This window comes from Lagopus leucura, unplaced genomic scaffold, assembly GCF_019238085.1.
Source record: "Lagopus leucura isolate 7727_CA_CO unplaced genomic scaffold, USGS_WTPT01 Super-Scaffold_810, whole genome shotgun sequence".
Taxonomy (NCBI): Eukaryota; Metazoa; Chordata; class Aves; order Galliformes; family Phasianidae; genus Lagopus; species Lagopus leucura.
The window spans coordinates 14,007,469-14,026,604 of record NW_024962261.1 but is presented as its reverse complement, the minus strand read 5'-3'; the positions used below and the strand labels follow the sequence as shown (position 1 = coordinate 14,026,604).

General features: G+C 40.7%; 1 protein-coding gene across 1 annotated transcript in view; it reads left to right on the top strand.

The window, feature by feature from the left end:
• The first annotated feature begins 210 nt into the window (after positions 1-210).
• ADAMTS19 (ADAM metallopeptidase with thrombospondin type 1 motif 19) overlaps positions 211-19,136 on the top strand; it is a 158,687-nt gene continuing 139,761 nt past the window's right edge. Inside the window, exons 1-2 of the mRNA XM_042866331.1 lie at positions 211-351; positions 1,159-1,769. Coding sequence (XP_042722265.1) covers positions 267-351; positions 1,159-1,769 — 696 coding nt within the window. The 5' untranslated portion in view covers positions 211-266. The remainder of the gene's footprint in view (positions 352-1,158; positions 1,770-19,136) is intronic.

Below are 19,136 nucleotides of genomic sequence, written 5' to 3'. Positions count from 1 at the left end.
GCCCCGCCCCGTGGGGGTGAGCGGCGGGCGGGGGCAGCGCGGTCGCCGCCGCCGGGGCGCAGCTGCCCGCCCGCCGCCGGGCGCTGTGTGCGCACACGGTCTGCGCTGCCTGCAGCCCTCCTGCCGCCGGCGCAGGGCGCACGGACCCGCAGGCACACGCGGGGACTCGGCCCGCGCTGCCGAGCTGCCCGCCTCGCCGGGGGTGGCTGTGCTCCACAGGGTTCCACGCTCTGTCCTGCGCTGCCCGCGGATCCCCCGCAGGGCCGATGGGGAATAGTGGGAGGATGCGCCTGAGCCGCGTGTGCTGCGTCTTCTACCAGCTGTGCGTTCTGTCCAGCGGGCTGGCCGCAGGTAAGTGCCACCCCCGGTAGCCACTGCCCGTTGCGTGCGGGAGACGCCGGTGCTCAAGCGCAGTGCTGCCAACTCGGTGCTGTTTTCCGAGTGTATGTGGGGTGAGTGCGTGCATACAGCTACCCCGTGTATCTGGTTGTGGAGCTGTGTGTATGCGCGTATATATAAACACGGAGAGGCGTTGTGCTGTGAATCTTACGTGATTCACATTGTGATACGGTGTATGTGCAGTGCGTTGGAGTCGCCAGTGATGATAACGCGATGTGGTGGTATTGATGGAGATGCAGTGTGCGCGGCTGCCAGCGGTGCGTGCGCTCAGCAGAGTGCCGCTGGGAGGGCTCATGCATTTGGCTGCACTTTTGGAGTCACTGGGTTTTGCGAACTGTGCTAAGGACAAGGCTGTAATTTTCAAAGTTAGTGTTTTTGTTTGTTTGCTTTGTTTTGTTTTGTTTGTTTTGTTTTCATATATTTAGGGTTTTTCTATTAAAATACATATATGCTTAAGCTGCAGGAAAAAATTGCCAATTTTTTGTCTAAATGAAAGTTTTGTACAACTCCCTACATGGAGGCGACAGTCGGAAAGAGGAACGCCCCCGGCGCTGCGGGCAGACCGGGAGCGCAGTCCGCCCTGAGCCGAGCGGCACGGAGACCTCTGGCGGTGCCAGCCCGCCCCACCTGAGGACAGACGGAGGGGCCCAGTGGCGCCCGCCGTGTCCGGGGGCTGGGGGACCGAGGGAGTGCGCCGCGGGCTTCTGTCCGGCACCGTGGGGTACTCGCTCACGCGCAGCCTCTGCTTCCTTCCCGCAGGGCTCCATGCTTCAGTGGACTCTGAGGAGTGGGAGATCGTCTTCCCCGCGCTCTGGAGCCGGGGCCAGCAGGAGCCGGCGGGCGGCAGCGGCGGGGGGGGTGGCGGCAGCGCCGAGCCCGGCTGCGGTAACCGGAGCAGCGCGCCCAGCGCACCCGCGGCGCCCGGCCCGGCGACGGGCAGCTCTCGGGAAGTGCGCTCCGTCTCCTCCTCGGTGGAGGGTCCGGCGCAGGCCGCAGGGGAGGCGGCCGAGGAGGAGGACACCGAAGATGAATACGAGTCTCAGGAGTTTTACCACTGGCCCCCCCTGCCTCAGGGCTCTGGTGCCACCCCGCAGCTGCCAGCAACACTGGCCCCCCCACCACCGCCTTTGGCTGAGGATGGAGACGAAGTGTTGCTGAGGATCCCGGCCTTTGCTCGGGAGCTCTATCTGCTGCTCAAGAGGGACAGCCGCTTCCTGGCTCCTGGCTTTGCTGTGGAGGAACGACATGGGGGTGACAGCAAAAGCCAACAGGGTACAACGCAAGGGCAGCCTGAGAGAGCTTGTTACTACAGTGGTGCTGTGCTTCGCTATCCAGGCTCCTTCGCCTCCTTCAGCACCTGTGGTGGATTGGTAAGATGACCTTGCATGTAGGGGCAGCACCAAGATCTCCATCCCAGGACCATCTTCATCTGCCACTTTTCACTTCTTTTCTTACCTGAGGTCCTCCTGAGTCCTGCCTGTTATCCCAGTTTTTAACCACTTTGCTATTCATCACCAATTTTTAGACCCACTCATTATTTTTATCAAATCTTACTTCCAGATTCACTTATTCTCTCAGTTCCTTCCTTTTTTTTTTTTTCTCTTGAATCTCTATACATTGCTGTGCAATGCTTACTTCATCTTTTCTCATTTATCATTAATCTTATGTTGTTCCTCTGTATGTTCTTGTAGTTTCCTGCCATGCTTAGTCACATTCCTTTTTCTCAGTCTCCAAACCATATATGAACCTTTTATTCATCATTTTCATATTCACGTTATTCTAATTTTTGGCTTACTACTTATCTTCTGCATCTCAGATTTCAGGCTTTTCTGTCTTTTGTACATCTACCAGTATCTTGTCTCCCTTCTTAACTTCATTCTTCCTTTTTTCTTTTATTCTTCTCATTCCTTAGTCCTTTTTGCTCTAACCCACAGCTTTTCCCTAAGCATGATACCTGTAGTCACTTCAATTTGTTACTCCATACCTTTCTTTACTTTCATTTCCTTCACAGAAGTACACCAGGGGTAAGTTCTCAACAGAAATATTGAGTCAGATCTTTTCTTGAATAGTTTTTTCTTCAGGACCATTTGACTTTACGTTACCTATTTCATAAAATATTTCACCTGCTATAATTTCTGTTAGATCACTCCTGATTTTTACCATGTAAAGACCAGAAGTGGGCGCATTGACAGCAGTAGTAGTGATCCAGGCAGATTCAATCCCAAGATACTTTGAGGTAGATGAAAAGATTAGGAAGCAGATGGGATGATGTAAAATAATGGCAAGATTTTGAACGAAACTAATAATTATTATTTTTCTCATTGTGGGATGTTATATAGCATCATGAATACATATGCCTGAAGCACTTCACAGAATGTAGAATACAAACAGTAATAGTGCTAGGGAGTTAACATCATGGTGACCCTGGTTTATTTGTTTGTTTTTATGGTGGGCGAATGTAAATCTTTACAGTCACATGGTAGATGCTTTCTGATATTTCTTTCTGAACTTGAACATCTAACTTATTCCATTGTTAATTCATGAAGATGTGCCTGTCAATGTTTTATTTGCATGGTCCTGGAATGAGACTGAGTAAAATGTGGAAACTGTTAACTGCCTATTCATTTGCCTCTTTGGCCTTATTCGAAACTCAAACCCCAAACTGAATGTAGTGGAGAGGGAGCATATATAGATTGACACCAAATAAAATATTGCCTGCACTTCTGCAAGGTGAAACTGCTAAGTTTCACACAGCTCTTAAGTGGTTGGCATCTAATTGTTGACATTTTGTCAGATTTTCCAAAGCAGGGTAGCAAAATTGTCTGTGGAGATAAATATTGAAAGTCAGTTGTTTGAGAACAATCACATAAAGGTTTTTTGTTATGTTCTGCAAAAATGTTTTATGCTCCTTGTTCCTGTTGTAATTATTTTTTCTACATTGCATGTGGTTTACGTTGGAGAAAATATTTGCAAAGAAATTGGTAATAAGAGATAACTATTGCAAATATCTGCTCAGAAGTGATTTATGTCATTGTGTAGCTGTAAATCTGTCCAGTTTAAAAACTGACATTTATTGTTTAAATAGGCTCCAGTGCCTTAGGAGCCCTCTTAGTAATTATTGAAGAAAGCAGACTTTTCCTGGGAGCACAGTTTTGCTTTCAGCTTATTGGCAGTCTCAGCATGCATGTGCTGAGATCATGTTTCCCTTTCAGAAGGCTACAACTGGAACACCGATAATGTTCTATGCATCTCAACAAGCTTAGAAGATGTTGTTGATATTGATGGTCATGTCATCATCCTCAGCCATGTAGTCTTGTTTGCAGTGAAATGAGTGAGCAGCTGTTGTTCTAGAGAGTGTTATTGTGTCAGGTACATAGTTGAAAAATTGCACAGGGATGCTATGTTGAAGTTGTCATAACAAGTCTTCAGTTATTTGTCATTCTTTATTTGGCCATTGCTTGGACTCTATAAATTGTTCTGTTTCCAAAAGTCTTAAAAAAACATCATATGTACATTGTACATCTGCTTCCTTTAGGCCTTTCCCTGCAAGAAGAGCCAAGCGGTATTTCAGATTATGTTTTCTGTTTTAAGATGTAATGATCCATTGAAACTTAACTCTACAAAATTTTATTGTGGTTACTTCCATTACAGTTTAATTTCCATTTTATATATAATGAAGTTTCAGAAAAAACATAGCACGGGTGTCCTGGATGCACTCTTATTTCATAGCCTTGTGAACTTCGAGTTAGGTTTGCCAGGTGGCATGTGCCTTGCAAAATTAAAACAGTGAGGCACTTAGTATATCTCTTAGTTTCCACTCTTCAGTTTTTCTTCTTGGTGTAAAATAGAGTCTCTGTAGACAAACAAAACTTCAACATTTTTGTGCTTTTCAGGTAGCATTTTAGTTAATGTATTTATTTGGCTGATAGACAGCAGTTATTGTGTCACACAGAAGGATAGCTGAAGAACAGTAGAAGCCAGTAAAATAGGTTTGGTACAATGGGACTATATGTACCCATTGCGGGGTAATGGCTGCAGGTTGTATCAGAGAAGGTTTAGATTAGATATAAGGGAGAACTGTTTCTCTCAGAGAGTGGTCAGGCACTGGAATGGCTGCCCAGGGAGGTGGTGGAGTCGCCGTCCCTGGCAATGTTCAAAAGGCGTCTGGACGATGTGCTGCGTGCTATGGTTTAGTGCTTGTGGCAATGGTGATGAGGAAATGCTTGGAGTAGATGATCTTGTAGGTCGTTTCCAACCTTGTGATTCTGTGATTCTATGTCACATCCCTGGAAGCATTCAAGGCCAGTCTGGATGAGGCTTTGAGCAACCTGATCTAGAGGGAGGTGTCCCTGCCTGTAGCAGGGCTGGAGCTAGATGATCTTGACGTTCCTTGCCAACTCAGTCTATTCTATGATTCTGTGTGGACCCGTCACTGGGAAATTTGGCTGTAGGGATGGTTTTGAAAGAGTGTGCAGAATCTTCACTAAAATTAATATAAGTCATTACGTAAAATTTCACATCATCCAAATCAGGATGCTGGTGAGGGTTCCAACTTCACAGATTGGAGAGACTTCACATGGGGAGACCTGGCATGCCAGGGACATGCAGGAAATTAAAAAAAAAAGTCTAACATCAAACTGGCAGAAAGATAGAGGAATGTTCTTATGGATATTTTAGGCATTTTCTCCCTTGAAATTGAATGTGGATGCATTCTGAATAGTTCACTTTAGTTGGATGAAGGACTGCACAGTGCTGAAGCTCCCCTTATTTCCCGCTTCACCGTTCTTGGGAACTTCAGTGGCATTCTTTTTTCTTGAACTGTTTTTCAAGAGCCAGTGATAATAATAGGAATGATAACATATTATATTAATAATGTGAGTATATAAGAGAAAAATGAGAAGTATTTTTCAGGTAATTGCTAAACAGATTCTCACTGTCAGCAGTGGCTTCATTTGGCAGCCTGTCTTAAGAAATGAAGGAAACGTAACTCAACTGATATTTTCTGATCAAACTGAAGACTGGGGATATGTATGGACTGTATATAAATTCTGTCCCTGTGACCTCACTGTACTCTCAGAGATCACATGATCCATGGTGCAGCCTTCTACAAATCGTTGGTAAAACGCTCAGAGCTTCTTGCATCCCTTTGTAGCTGAATGAGGTTTGCTGAGTTCATCTGGGGATTCTGTGCTGGTACTGTGGGAAGATTAATATAGAGAGGTTTCCAAAAATTCTCCAGCTGTATGCCGACTGCCTGGTTGTTGTTTGTCATTAGCCAAATACCAGGATGCAAGCAGTTCTGCTGATGCCAGTAAGACTGCTGTTTTGGGAGTGATGAATTGCAGAGCCAGACCATTAATTATTTAGAGAGTTGTTTCTATGGCGTGTTTGTGTTTTGCTATAATATCTGAAATTAAAAAAAAAAAAGCTTCTGAACAGTTGTAAGTAGTAATATAAATTGAATTGAAACTGGTGATTCTTTCAGAGCATATTGTAGCAGAAACTTACTGTAAAGTTAGAATTAAGAAGTTTGGCTACTGGTTCTACTCTGCTGCTAGCATGGAAGTTGAAGTAGTCTCACTGCATTTCCCAGAAGAAAGCAGTTAACATTGCAGATGAATTCTTTATTCCCTACTTCATTTCAGAGAGATGTCAGTTTTTCTCTTTTCTTAGTAATGATGTGCTTAGATTAGTACTCAGGGCTAGGAGTTGATGAGTAGGGATTTCCCCAAGATATGATTTTTCCCTTACCCCTTCTTTTTCCTTTCGATTCTTCTCCCTTTTTCCTGTTCCTTTAACTGAAGCAGTCTGTAATAAATAGACAACAGCTAAAAGCAAGGATTTAAATGTGTTTTTTTCATTCCTGAATCAGTGAGATGTATGTGGACTGTTAGGAAATGCAAACAGCAGAAAACGTTACACAGAGGAGGGACAAGAAAATGCAGCTCTTTGCAAATATGCTGTTCATTGCTGTGCTTTGCTGGTTATAAAACTTGTATGGAGATCTGTCTAAACAGACAGTATTGCTGACAGGGTTAATTTGCAGGGCAGAAGCTTCGAAATTAGTCTGTGTGTTTCAATAATTTCAATAGGTGATAAGAATGCAAAATGGATCATGGTATATCTACTGGTTCTGTAAATGTCTTTTGAAGAATTAGTATCAGATACTACTTACAGTGGAATTCAATGTGCATTTTCCCAGAGATTTGAGTGGGATTAAGTCATACAGCATCTCCAATCTAGTTCAGTGAAGGGTCTTGTCTAGGAAAGTATATATATACTTTTCAGGTTTTTTAGTCCTCATTGCCTTTCAAAAGCAGGTATTTCAAAGTCTGGTCAGTTGTTTATAGACAAATAATTGCTGATGTACTACAGCTATACTGTCAGTATCGATTCTGCCAGTACCTGAAAAGAATGGATACCAGTAGTTATTTATCGTGATGGGATGTGCCAAGTATAGGATAATCACATTTTAACAAGTAATTTGATCAGTAATGCCTCACTTTACAATAAAATTGAAATAAATTAGGATGTGTAAACAACAGACCTATGTTCCTTCTTTTACTTATGAAATTCATATGTACTACTTCACTAAGGTTCAGAAAAAATCATTAAGCACCATTACAGGAAATAAATTCTCAGTTCTGACAAACACTGTGTTTTGAAGGTGCATTCATTGCATCTTCATTGGGACCCATAGGTTTATGGATGTTCATGTTCCTCAAGTGTTTGTGAAACTAATCTTCACTTACAGTGGCAAGGACATTGTTTTCCCGGCTCTACCTTCTAAACCATCCTCTAGAGGACTGTATGTATAGCAGTTGTCAATAAAGACTGAGGCAAGAAATTTATTGAATACTTCAGCCTTGTGCTTGTCCATTGTTAATTGCCTGTATTACTCATGGAGTGGTGAGTTGAGGGGGAGGAGGGGAGTAGGGTACGCCTTCTTGTACTTTCCTTTCCTGGTTTATGTACCTGTAGAAGCCTTTCATGTTCTTTGCATCCCTTTCCAAGATCAGTTCCAGTTAGGCTTTTGCCTTCCTGACCCCATCCCTACCCTGCCTATCAGCATGTCTGTACTCCTCTCAAGGTACCTGTCCCTGCTTCCAAAGGCTGTTCTTTTTCCTCTCAAGTTTGAACAGCAGGTCCTGGTCAGACATGCTGTTCTCTTGCCTTCCTTTCCTGTCTTCCCGCACCTGGGGATGAAGAGCTCATGTACCCTAAGGAAAGTTTCTTTAAAGATCTGCCAGGTCTATTCTATTTCTTTGTCCTTGAGTGCATTGTCCCCCAGGGGTTTGTTGACTAGCTCCATGAAGAGCTGAAAGTTGGTTTTCCTAAAGTTTAGTGTCCAAGAGTGCTGAGGATATTGGTTGATGTAATGGCCAAGGAAATTGCAGTGGTGTTTGAAAAGTCATGGTACTCAAGTAAAGTCCTTAATGACTGAAGAAAAGGCAATGTCATATCCATTTTTAAGAAGGATAGAAAGGGTAACTCAGGGAACTACTGATGAGACAGCCTTACCTCTTCAGCTAGGGAAGAGAGTGGAACAGATCCTCCTGGAAGCTATGCTAAGGCACATGGAAGGCAGGGAGGTGATGGGAGATGACCCACATGACTTCGCCAAGGGCAGGTCCTGCTTGACCTACCTAGTGCTCATCTATGATGTCATGAGTTCATCAGCAAAGGAAGAGCCATTGATGCCATCTGTCTGGACATAAGTACGGCCTTTGAAATGATCCCACAAAACATCCTTTTCTGTAAATTGGAAAGATTCAGGTTTCCTCGGTGGACCATTTGATGTGTAAGGAATGGATTGTAAGATGACACCCATAGGGTGATGATAAATGTCTCAGTGTCTGGATGAGGGTAAGTGGAGGTAATCCTGCCCCTTTGCTCTTTGTTGGTGAGACCTTGCCTGGAGTGCTGCATCCAGATGTGGAATTCTCAGTACAGGAGAGACATGGACCTGTAGGAGGGGGCCAGAAAAATGATCTGAGGGATGGAAAACCTCCTGCATGAGGATGGGCTGAGAGCTGGGTCTGTTCAGTCTACAGGAAAGAAGGCTCTGGGGAGATCTTATAGAAACCTTTCAGTATCTAAAGAGGGCCTATAAGAAAGAAGAGGACAGACTATTCAGCATGGAAATGGTTTCTAAAGAGAAGAGATTTTTACTGGACATAAGGAAGAAATGTTTTATAAAAGTAGTGAAAAGTAGATAAAGGTAGTGAAACATTGAAACGGCTTGCCCAGAGAGGTGTTGAATGGCCCATCAAGGCGTTTGAGGTTATTCTGAACGGGTCTCTTAGCAACCTGATCTAGCTTTGAGTGGTCCTGTTCATTGCAGGGCAGTTGGACTAAATGGTCTTTGGAGGTCCCTTCCAACTCAACGATTCTGTGATTCTGTGATTCAAAATTTGTGGTATTAATTTATACAAGTGGAATGACAATGATGGGTGTGAAACACTGTGGATATTCAAGATACTCTGACAAGACCTTTAAATTCAAGGCACTTAATTGAGTTTGTACAAAGCTGGAGGTTTTATTTTTTTATACCTTTCTACTGAGAACACTCTGACTTTGGAGATTGTCTCAGTACAAGCAGAATGAAATTGTACTAGAACAACAGAAATGTCTGTTGTCCTAAAATTCTGCACATATATTTAGCTACAGGTATTTCAAACTGTTTTTAGAAGAGGGAAAATATTAGCAATATTCACAGTCCATTTGATATACAAGGGCTATATTTAAACATTGCAAAATAAGGATTATAAAATTAAATGAAATTATCCTAGAGTCTTCCAGGGTAAAATAAAGTCCACTCTGGCTCATAGACAACCAGTGTTTTGGGATCGTTAATGAAAGAAATGACATTCATGCAATAAATTATGTGTTTATAGCCCCTCTTTAAAAAAAACAAAAAAAAAAAAAAACAACCAACCAACCAACCAACCAACCAACCAACCAAACAAACCAGGACTAGCTGAAGACAAAAGAATGCGAGAAATTACTGATTTTTTTCTGATTTTTTTTTTTACAGATACCCACTTAAAATGCTAAAATATTATTACTTAGGTTACTATCTGTCTGGTGCTGCATTGTGAGTGTGTTAAGGAAAATAAACTTTATTGAGAGATCAGAAATAAATTTATGAATGAAGGTACTCAGTGATTATCCTTAATGGAGAAATCACAGGTTCCCAGAGCTTTGCTTGGTTGACTTCCATTGATGTCTTACTGTGTTTTAAGTGTTTTTAAACACGCAATATCAAATTTATCATTAGTATTAATAGATGAACTAAGTAGGGCATGAATGAAAATGTCAGTCCTGAATGGAAAGCAACTTTGATCTACTTCAAAAGTAGCTTTCTTGACCAAAAAAACATAGGAAAATCAAAATTTTGGCTTTGCAATTTTTGCATTTGATAGAAGAACTGATGAAGTGTGATGGCGCTTCTAGAAGAATGCCCTAACTTTCAATGTACAGGTTGAATCTAAGTCAGATTTGTTCCTCCTGGAGGTATAGCAGTTTGACCATTGGAAAAGGAAGAAAAGAGCAGCCAGACTTCTTGAAATTCTGGTCTTCAACATGGCAGTGCAAACAGGACACATCCATCTTCCTACAGAACAGCTTTATCTGTTTGTGTTTGTTCCCCTCTCTGTTACAATAAAATCTCTTCATTCTAATCTCACCTTGAATGCCTAATAAAACATAACTGAAAACAGAGTAGAGAAGCCATAAATAATTAAAATCAAGGCTATGACTGCAGTCATCAGGAGTGACTGGAATATAAGTTCAATCAAAGCACTGTTTATAAACGTTGCTTTATCTTATCTGAGAGGTAAGTTAATGGAAAACAAAAGTTCAATTTTATTTTTTTCATGAAGAAAATGTTTACTTACTGTCATGAAGAAATAACAACAAAGATCTGTGTAAAGAGAAAGGACTGAAATCTTTTTATTTTCATGATTGAGCTCTGATGCTGCAGCCTGCTGCTCTTCATCTTTACCTTTCTGGATGAAATAGCATTTTGCTGTTTTTTTATTTTCTATGTCTGAGACACTTCTTACATGATAATAAAGATAAATCTTTTAAACATTGGAAGAGCAGTGTTAGTACACAGCAACAAGGTTTAGCAAATCAGTTTTGATTTAGGCCACGGCTGCATTTGAGTTATAATGGTCTCTGTTTTCTTTAATATTAAGTATGGTAGCATGCTATATGAGATGTTGGACCAAGATACCATGTGGTAGTGATTTCTTTATCCTTCTAAAAGCTCCCCTATAGACGTGTAATCATTCAATTTAGAGACATATTGGATTTGTGATTCTAAACTTGCTTGTAATAGCCAGTTTTTTCTACAGGTCCTTAGTTTCAGTACTAAATACATCCTTTGTAGTATATTTCCAAGACAGAAAAGAAAAACATGCTATCTCCAGTGCGGCTTTACGTTAAAATTATGTAAAATTATGAGTCTTCTGAGATCTCTACTCTTAATTAAGAAATATGAAATTATTGAGATGATTTGGCAAGTCATAGTAGTGAGATGTTACATCAGAAAAACTCAGTAGGTCCATTAATTAAATGAGTAAAGTTTTGACCCTATAATGTGGATATAACTGCTTTAAAGGGAAAAGGGAGAATGACACTGTAGTGAGCCTCTTTCAACTTCAGCTTTTAAGGTTAGAGAAATTGGCATTTTCTCCTAGTGTTTCATTATCTTTTATCCGTATCTCATTACCCGTACCAGTTGTACATTCTATTGCAAATATTTAGGATTTTTAAAATGAACATGTGTTCTCTATGTTGCAATAGTTGTGATTTTATGTTTTTGAATTGGTGTTCTTTCTTTAAAAAAGAAAAATCCTTGAACCTACAGGAATGGATGTTTGTTTTTGTAGTTTGTGATGGAAAAAAAACTGGAATATCCACTGTTTCCAAGGGGTAGCACCATAAAAAGTAGGAGAGTTGGGAAATACAGAAAGTTGCAACAGAAAGTATCTGCTCTGAGAGAGTCACTGTGGGGTTGCTGATATCTGAGGATATGTGAGTACCATTTTCTGAAAACATAGAGATAGGAGTAGGACATAGTGAGGGAATGATGCACATTTCTCTTTGTTGTGGGATAACACATCACTCATGTGATCATCACCATCTCACGGATGACTTCAGTGACATAGTTCTGAGGATTGGTTGATTGCTTCTTGTTTAGCAGAATCAGCAAATTAGTGGAAACAGTGTGAAGTATGCTGAGTGTGTGCATTTGTGTGTTATATTGCATATCCAGACTGTAGTTGGTCAAACTTTTATAAGTTAATAGCACATAATATTTATCTTAGATTGAAAATCAGGTGCTGCTTTAGCAGTTCAGTTACTCTTTTGCTATTAACTTCTTGTGGATTGGACAGTCTGCTCTTCTTGATTATTTCTATCACTTCTAGTAAATGGCATAGAAAAGCAAAGAAATACTATTTTTACTGTGATAAATCAATATTGTAACATTAGATTCCAATAATACATGTGTTTGCAAAGAAGTAAGTAGAAGTAGAATTTGTTGGAAGCCTGTGATATGAATGGTTTTCATTGGTCTGCAAGTACTTTGGTCAGAATTATTTTCCAAATAAGTTTTGCATCCAGAAATGTAGAAATGTGCCTGAAACTGGCTTGTAAAGTGATTTAGTCTCTGCGAGTTATTCTCCAACAACTGGATATGCTTGTTTTATGATCTCAGCTGTGCTACCTTAAATTCTCATTAGATGTCAGAAGTTTAACTGGGTCAAGTTAGGTCAAGCTTATTTAGATAGAGTATTAAGGAAAATAAAAATATTTTCTGCATTTGATGTTGTTAATTCAGCTGGGTCTGAATTCAGACTTCTATGATTCAGTACCATGTAAATATCCTCTTATGTTCTCTGGACTTATGGGGTGCTGGCTGGAAACAGTGTTCAAGTAATGGCTATGGCAAGCGCCCTCTTCTATATAAAATGCTAAGCTGTGCTTCAGCTCTGTTTAACCTCTTTGGTGCTCTTTTTGTCAAGTGTGAGCACGGATTAATATGATAATTAAGTTATAAACTCGGAAACTCAGGTGTAGCTTTTCTTATATGAAGTGATTTGCTTTTCTTCTGAAGACTGGAATGGGAAAAAAGGGACTGTGTGAGGGATAAAGAAAAAGCTGAATGAAAAAGCTGTTATTCTGAGTTACAACAGTGGATGAAAGGTGAGTTCTCGCTCTTAGTGTTTGCAGGGAACATAAAACCAGTAAATGTTAGGACGATGTTTAATTGTGGTCTTGCTGAATTTACTCTGTAATTTACTCTTAATGCACAGATCTGTCTGGATCTTACACTTCTGTTGTAAGCTCTGCAAAAAACTCTTCTAACATTACTGAAAAAGTTTTTTAAATCTTCCAAGCTTGTGGTCAGTTTGGGGTAATGAAATTGGTCGAGGATTTCTTTTGTCCCTCTGTGACAGATGGATCTCACCTCAAATGTTTCTGAAGTGATCTATGAGGGGAATGAGGGTGCAAAACTCTGTTGACTATTTGTATTTTTATGCAAGTTCTCTAGGTTTATAAAAGAGAAAAAAACCTTTTTCCAAAATGCGTTTTCTGTTTGATTAAAATAATAATTCTTGCAGAATCATTGGAAAATGTTCTTTCTTTCATGGGTGTGCTGGAACTTCAGTTTATAAGTGATCTTAAAAAAAAAACAACAACAAAAAAACAACCAAGAAAGTAAATCAGTGGCAGTGTTCTATTTAATATAGTGTTTACTTGATGAGCAAGGTGAAGTAATTGTTAAAATCTTTTATCATTTGTTTATGATAACATGGTGGACATAATTTGCTATTTATTTATTCAGTCCTGCCTTGAACTGTACACATAAAGGCTGCATCCTGCTTGTTGAGGTATATCTTGGTTTTCAGTTTGCTTGTAGTTTATTTTATTGGCCTGAATCAGTCATATGTGGTTGGTTGAATGTGTTGCAGTACAGTTTTTAAAGAAAAATAAAATAAGGTTTTTCAGAGCATTTCAGACTGTAGCCAAAAGGCATCTACCTCATTCATTAATCTGTTAGATTTTTGAAATGCATCCTGATGTGCTGGCTGGAGTTCAGAGCTGCATATTGTAGTTTAGTGGTATTGTACTTAATGCTATGATGTATAAATTGGGTGAGTTTTCTGTATGTGGAAAAAATTGAAAAGGCAAGAAAACAAGGAATTACTTACTTAACCCTCAACTTACTGAATCTATTTAAGATTTCTGTGAGGGGACTTTTTGTGGTTTGCTGTTTGCAGAGTTGGGAGTCATGCAAACAGAGAAAACATCTGTTTAATGTATTATTATTCGGGAGACAAAATGAGAATCTTTGTCAGCAGTGTTGATATCTTTCATATTTTTCCTTTGGGTTAGCTTCCTTGAAAGCTGGCCGACGCTTCCTTCTGCAGTGGTAGCTGCTTCCTTTAGTTATTTTGGAAACTGTTCCTGAACCACAATAAAATCTGATTGTTGTGTTACTGTTAAACTGAAGTCCCCTTTGAGTTGCCATATTATTACCATACCTTGAATACTACATGGAATTGGGATAATGATAAAAATGATAAAAATATTTAGATAGCCCATTTAAAGAACGATAAAAACTAAAAAATGTGAAACCTGAAAATTGAAAGTCAGAAAACTGTGAAAAACTTTTTTTTTTTTTTTTTAAATCAGAAGCTTTTTTGGTTAGAGCTGCCAATATATACAATTTTTATGTTCTTTTAATAGAATTACAAATTCCACTTTAAATAAATGGATTTCTACTTAAAAGTAAGTTTTTCATGGAAGCAAAGTATTTTCAGGAGTAAAGTAAGTGCCATTTCATGAGTTGTGCACAGACATTGCCCTCTAGGTTGCCTTCTTTTTACTAACTCCAGCTCAAATTATTCTATTACTATTATTATTTTAAGTGATTTAAAGTTCTGGATCCAGTTCTGGATGTTGTGCATATTTTGATATCTGCACCAGTGATGAAGTCTGGCTTGACAATAGGCCTCTTAATTTATTCCTGGTTATATTAGTCAACACTTACATACTTATCCTGAACAAATACAATAGCTTTAGAATTTAAGCTAGTTTAAGTAAATTTTTTCAGTGTCTCTTCTATGTCATAATGATAGTATTGGTGGATGGATGTAATCTGCCTTGACTTATGATATGGTCCCACATAACATCCTTGTCTCTAAACTGGAGACACATGAATTTGAAGGATGAATGACTTAGTTGATAATGAATTGATTAGATGGCCATATCTGAAGGGTTGTGGTCAGTAGCTTAATATCTAGGTGGAGATCAATGACAAGTGATGTTCTTCATGGGTTCTTACTGGAACAGGTTCTGTTTGATATCTTAATTGATGACATAGACAGTGGGTTCTTGCGTGTGCCCTCAGTGATTTCGCAGTCAACACCAAGCTGAATGGTGCAGCTGACACTTCAGAAGTGCAAGCATCGTGAAGTCCAACAAGGTCCAGTGCACCTGGATTGGAGCAATCCCAGACATGACTACAGAGTGGATTGAAAACAGATCTGCAGAAGGACCTGGGGGTTCTGGTGGATTTCAAGCTCTCCATGAGCCACCAGTGTGCACTTGCAGTCCAGAAGGCCAACTGGTCTGCATCAAAAGAGGAACGACCAGAAGGGTGTGGATGATGATTGTGTCCTTGTGTTCTACCCTCATGAGGCCCCACCAGAAGTACTGCATTCAGCTCTGGGGTCCACATGATAAGAAGGGCAGGAACCTGTTAGAGCAGTTCCAGAGGAAGATGGCAAAAGTGATGAGAGGGCTGGAGTAGCTCTCCTATGAAAACAAGTCTAGGAAGCAGGGCTTGTTCAGCTCAGAGAAGGCTACAGGGAGAGTTTATATGGCCTTCCAGTACCAAAAATTGACCAACAAGAAAGATGATAAGAGATTCTCTTCTAGGATAAGTAGATACATTACATTTTAGGAGGAGTTTCTTTACTGGGAAGACGGTGAAGCACTGGAAAGGGTTGCCCAGAGAAACTGTGGATTTCCTGTCCTTGGAAGTGTTTAAGGCCAGGTTAAGGGGCGGTGGGGGGGGGGGCTTGAGCAATCTGCTCTGGTGGAAAATGTCTCTGCCCATGGCAGGGGGTTGAAAATAGGTGCTTTTTCAGGTTGACCCAAAGCATTCTATGATTCTGTGAACACATTGCCTTTTGAAAACAGGTTTTAAATATGATAATCTTATCACAAATGTAATGTAAAAACTTCATGTTTTAACAATGGCTTGTAGCAAATGGATTAGAAATGCTATCTGGATTATAAAATTAAATCACTCTTAAAAAATGCAGTAAACGTTCTATGCCTCATGAACTTTGAATTGTGGATAAGGAAAATAAGCAAGAGCATATGCCCATGGTAAGTTCGCATTTCTTAGGATTTTTTTATTTCTATGTATAAATCCTGAGATGTTAATAATTTTAGATTTATAGTTTTAATGGTACCTATGGAATACTTTTTATCAGTGAAAATGTAACAGTGTATTTGAAAGTAAATGGAGTTTCATGTACTGTGAACTCAAAATACGCGTTTTCCTTATATTGTATAGTTCCTCACTCTCTTTCCTCTTCTTTATTTTCCACTTTTCTCTCTGTATGAGTGAGATATAATGTAAACATTTGGCAGACAAATAAATACATAGTTCTGGGGAAATACATCTGTTGTATCCCAAAACTGGATAGCTGCGGTCTAGTAAAATAGAAAGAAGAAGGAAAAAAAATAAAACTTATACAGTAATTAGTTAGCTGTATCATAGAACTGTAGAATCATAGAATCACTCAGGTTGGAAAAGACCCTAAAGATCATCAAGTCCAACTGTGACCTAACCATACTACGGTAACTAACAACCCTCCCCTAAATCATGTCCCTGAGCATCACATCCAAACAGCTTTTAAACGCATTCAAGGATGGTGACTCAACCACCTCCCTGGGGAGCCTATTCCACTGCTTAACAACCCTTTCCACAAGAAGTGCTTCCTAATATCCAACCTAACATGTAAAACGTGTTACAACCTAATGTGTAACATGATAACAGGAAGAAAAGACAATATTTATCCTTCTGGCAAACATTCTCCGAGTATATATACTTACATGTAACTACAGTTGGTTGTTTTGTAGATGTTGGAATGGAAAGCAAGATTTTAAAGTATGACTTATGTCAAAATTTTAAAATATAGCCACTGGTTTTGAAAGTCTGTGGTTACTGTTATTCAGCATGTACATGTGCATTCTGTAAACTGAATTAAGAATACATAAGCACAAGTTTCTTGGCCAAATTTATGTTTCAAGTCAGTCACAGAACAAGATCAGAATTGAAAACCTCAGAGAAAGGCAGAGGATATAATAATAAAGTATATAAAATACATAAAATAAATAGACTTGGACTAGAATTTAGAGGTCAGGATAGTATCAACTTAGCACAACGCCACAGCCAATTACATGTTCCTTCCATGACAAATGATGAGGTAGTGATGATAGGCAGTAGTGTAGACCAGCTCTGATTACCAGAACAAGGGCGAATCTATCCCAAGAGCTGAAATTGGCAAGCTCTCTTGCTGGATTTCATGAGGTTTCTGCTGACATACATGTATTTCATATGTATATGTTGGGTAGAACTAAAATGAATTGATGTGAATGATCTCCATGAGACCTTCTTGTAGTTTAATCCCAGCAGGCAGCTAAGCACCACACAGTCACTTACTCTCTTGGCCCAATGAGATGGGACAGAGAGTTGGAAAGGAAGAAGTGAGGAAACTTACAGAATCACACAATTATGGAATCACGGAATCAGATAATTGTAGGGTTTGGAAGGGACCTCTGGAGAACATCTAGTCCAAATACCGTGGTAAATCAAGTTACGTAGAGTAGGTTGCAGAGGAATGTATCCAGGTAGGTTTTGAATATCTCCGAAGAAAGCTCCACAACTTCACTGGGAAGCTTGTTTTCTGTCACACACAAAGTTTTAAGTTCTTTCTCGTGGTAAGATTGAACTTCTCATGTTTCATTTCATGCCTGTTGCCCCTTGTCCTGTCTCTGGAAATAACCAAAAAGAGCCAGACCCCATCCACTTGACACACACCCTGCAGATATTTATAAATGTTTATAAGATTCCTCCTCAGCCTTCTCCTTTCCTGGTCTCAGGTCTATCAGCCTTTCCTCAGAAGAGAGGTGCTGCAGACCCCTCATTATCTTTGTAGTGCTCTGCTGGACTCTCTCTAGATGTTCTCTGTCCTTCTTGAACTGCAGAGCCCAGAACAGTACTTACGTGGCGTTCTCAGGGCAGAATAGAGGGACAGGATCACCTCCCTCACCCTGTTGGCCACACTTATTTTAATGCACCCCTGTCAACAGTTTATGGGCTGGTCCGGCCCAGTTCCGTGACCAGCAGGGCAGAGGGATCTGCGGATCCGCACCTCTGGGAAAGGGGAAGCAGGGGACCCCAAAATACTTGAAAACAACAGCACTGATCTGAGGTGGAACAAATGATTTTACTAAATATAGTATTAGTAAAATACAGTGAGAGAGAGAGAGAGAGAGAGTCTGTTTGAATTGTATAGACCTCACCACAATGCTGGGGTGAGAAGTGCAGTCCAGTTGAGTGACTGAAGTACAGACGGCGAAGTGCAGATGGCGAAGCGCAGACAGCGAAGAGCAGGCGAAGAAGAAGGATCAGGTGACCTTGCTTGGAGTTATATCCCCTTGCTGACCGCAAAGTCTCCTGGGGAAATGTAGTTCTTCTCCGACGGACGAACATTCGGCAGATATCAAACCCCACCCCCAGTGCATTACATGATGTTGTGGTGTGGAATACTGATGACCAAAAATCATAAAACCATGACATTCCACCCCTTATTCTACATCACTACATCATGCTTAACACATGGGATTACAGACTGCACTCCCCCAACATCAAATTCCCTTGTGGTACACACTGAACATCCCCGTTTTTCTGCATCACCCACCAGGTGGACCCAGGTCCCTGGGCAAAGACAGTTCCGCGAAGAGGTTTGCCCTTCCCAGAAGCAGGAAAAACCCAAACTGCTTTTCCTAACATGTTCTTTACATGTACTACAGGGACCTTATCTCCCTCTACAATATGTAGGGAGCTGGATTGGGTAGGACCATCTCGACTGATTGATCCTCTGGTGTTAACCAGCCAGGTGGCTTCTGCCAAATGCTTCTCCCAGTGTTTAAATGTTCCGCCACCCATTGCTTTCAACATCGTTTTTAACAACCCGTTGTAGCGTTCGATCTTACCAGAGGCTGGTGCATGATAGGGGATATGATAAATCCACTCGATGCCATGTTCTCTGGCCCAAGTATCCACAAGTGAATTTTTAAAATGAGTCCCATTATCTGACTCAATCCTTTCCGGGGTGCCGTGTCGCCACAGGATTTGCCTCTCCAGACCTAATATGGTGTTTCGGGCAGTAGCATGGGGTACTGCATATGTTTTAAGCCACCTGGTTGTTGCCTCCACCATGGTGAGCACATAATGCTTACCATTGCGAGATCGTGGCGAGGTGATATAATCAACCTGCCATGCCTCCCCATATTTGTACTTTTGCCATCGCCCTTCCTCACAGAGGTTTCATCCTCTTAGCTTGTTTAATTGTGGCGCATGTATCACAGTCATGAATGATTTGTACAATGGCATCCATAGTTAAGTCCACCCCTCGGTC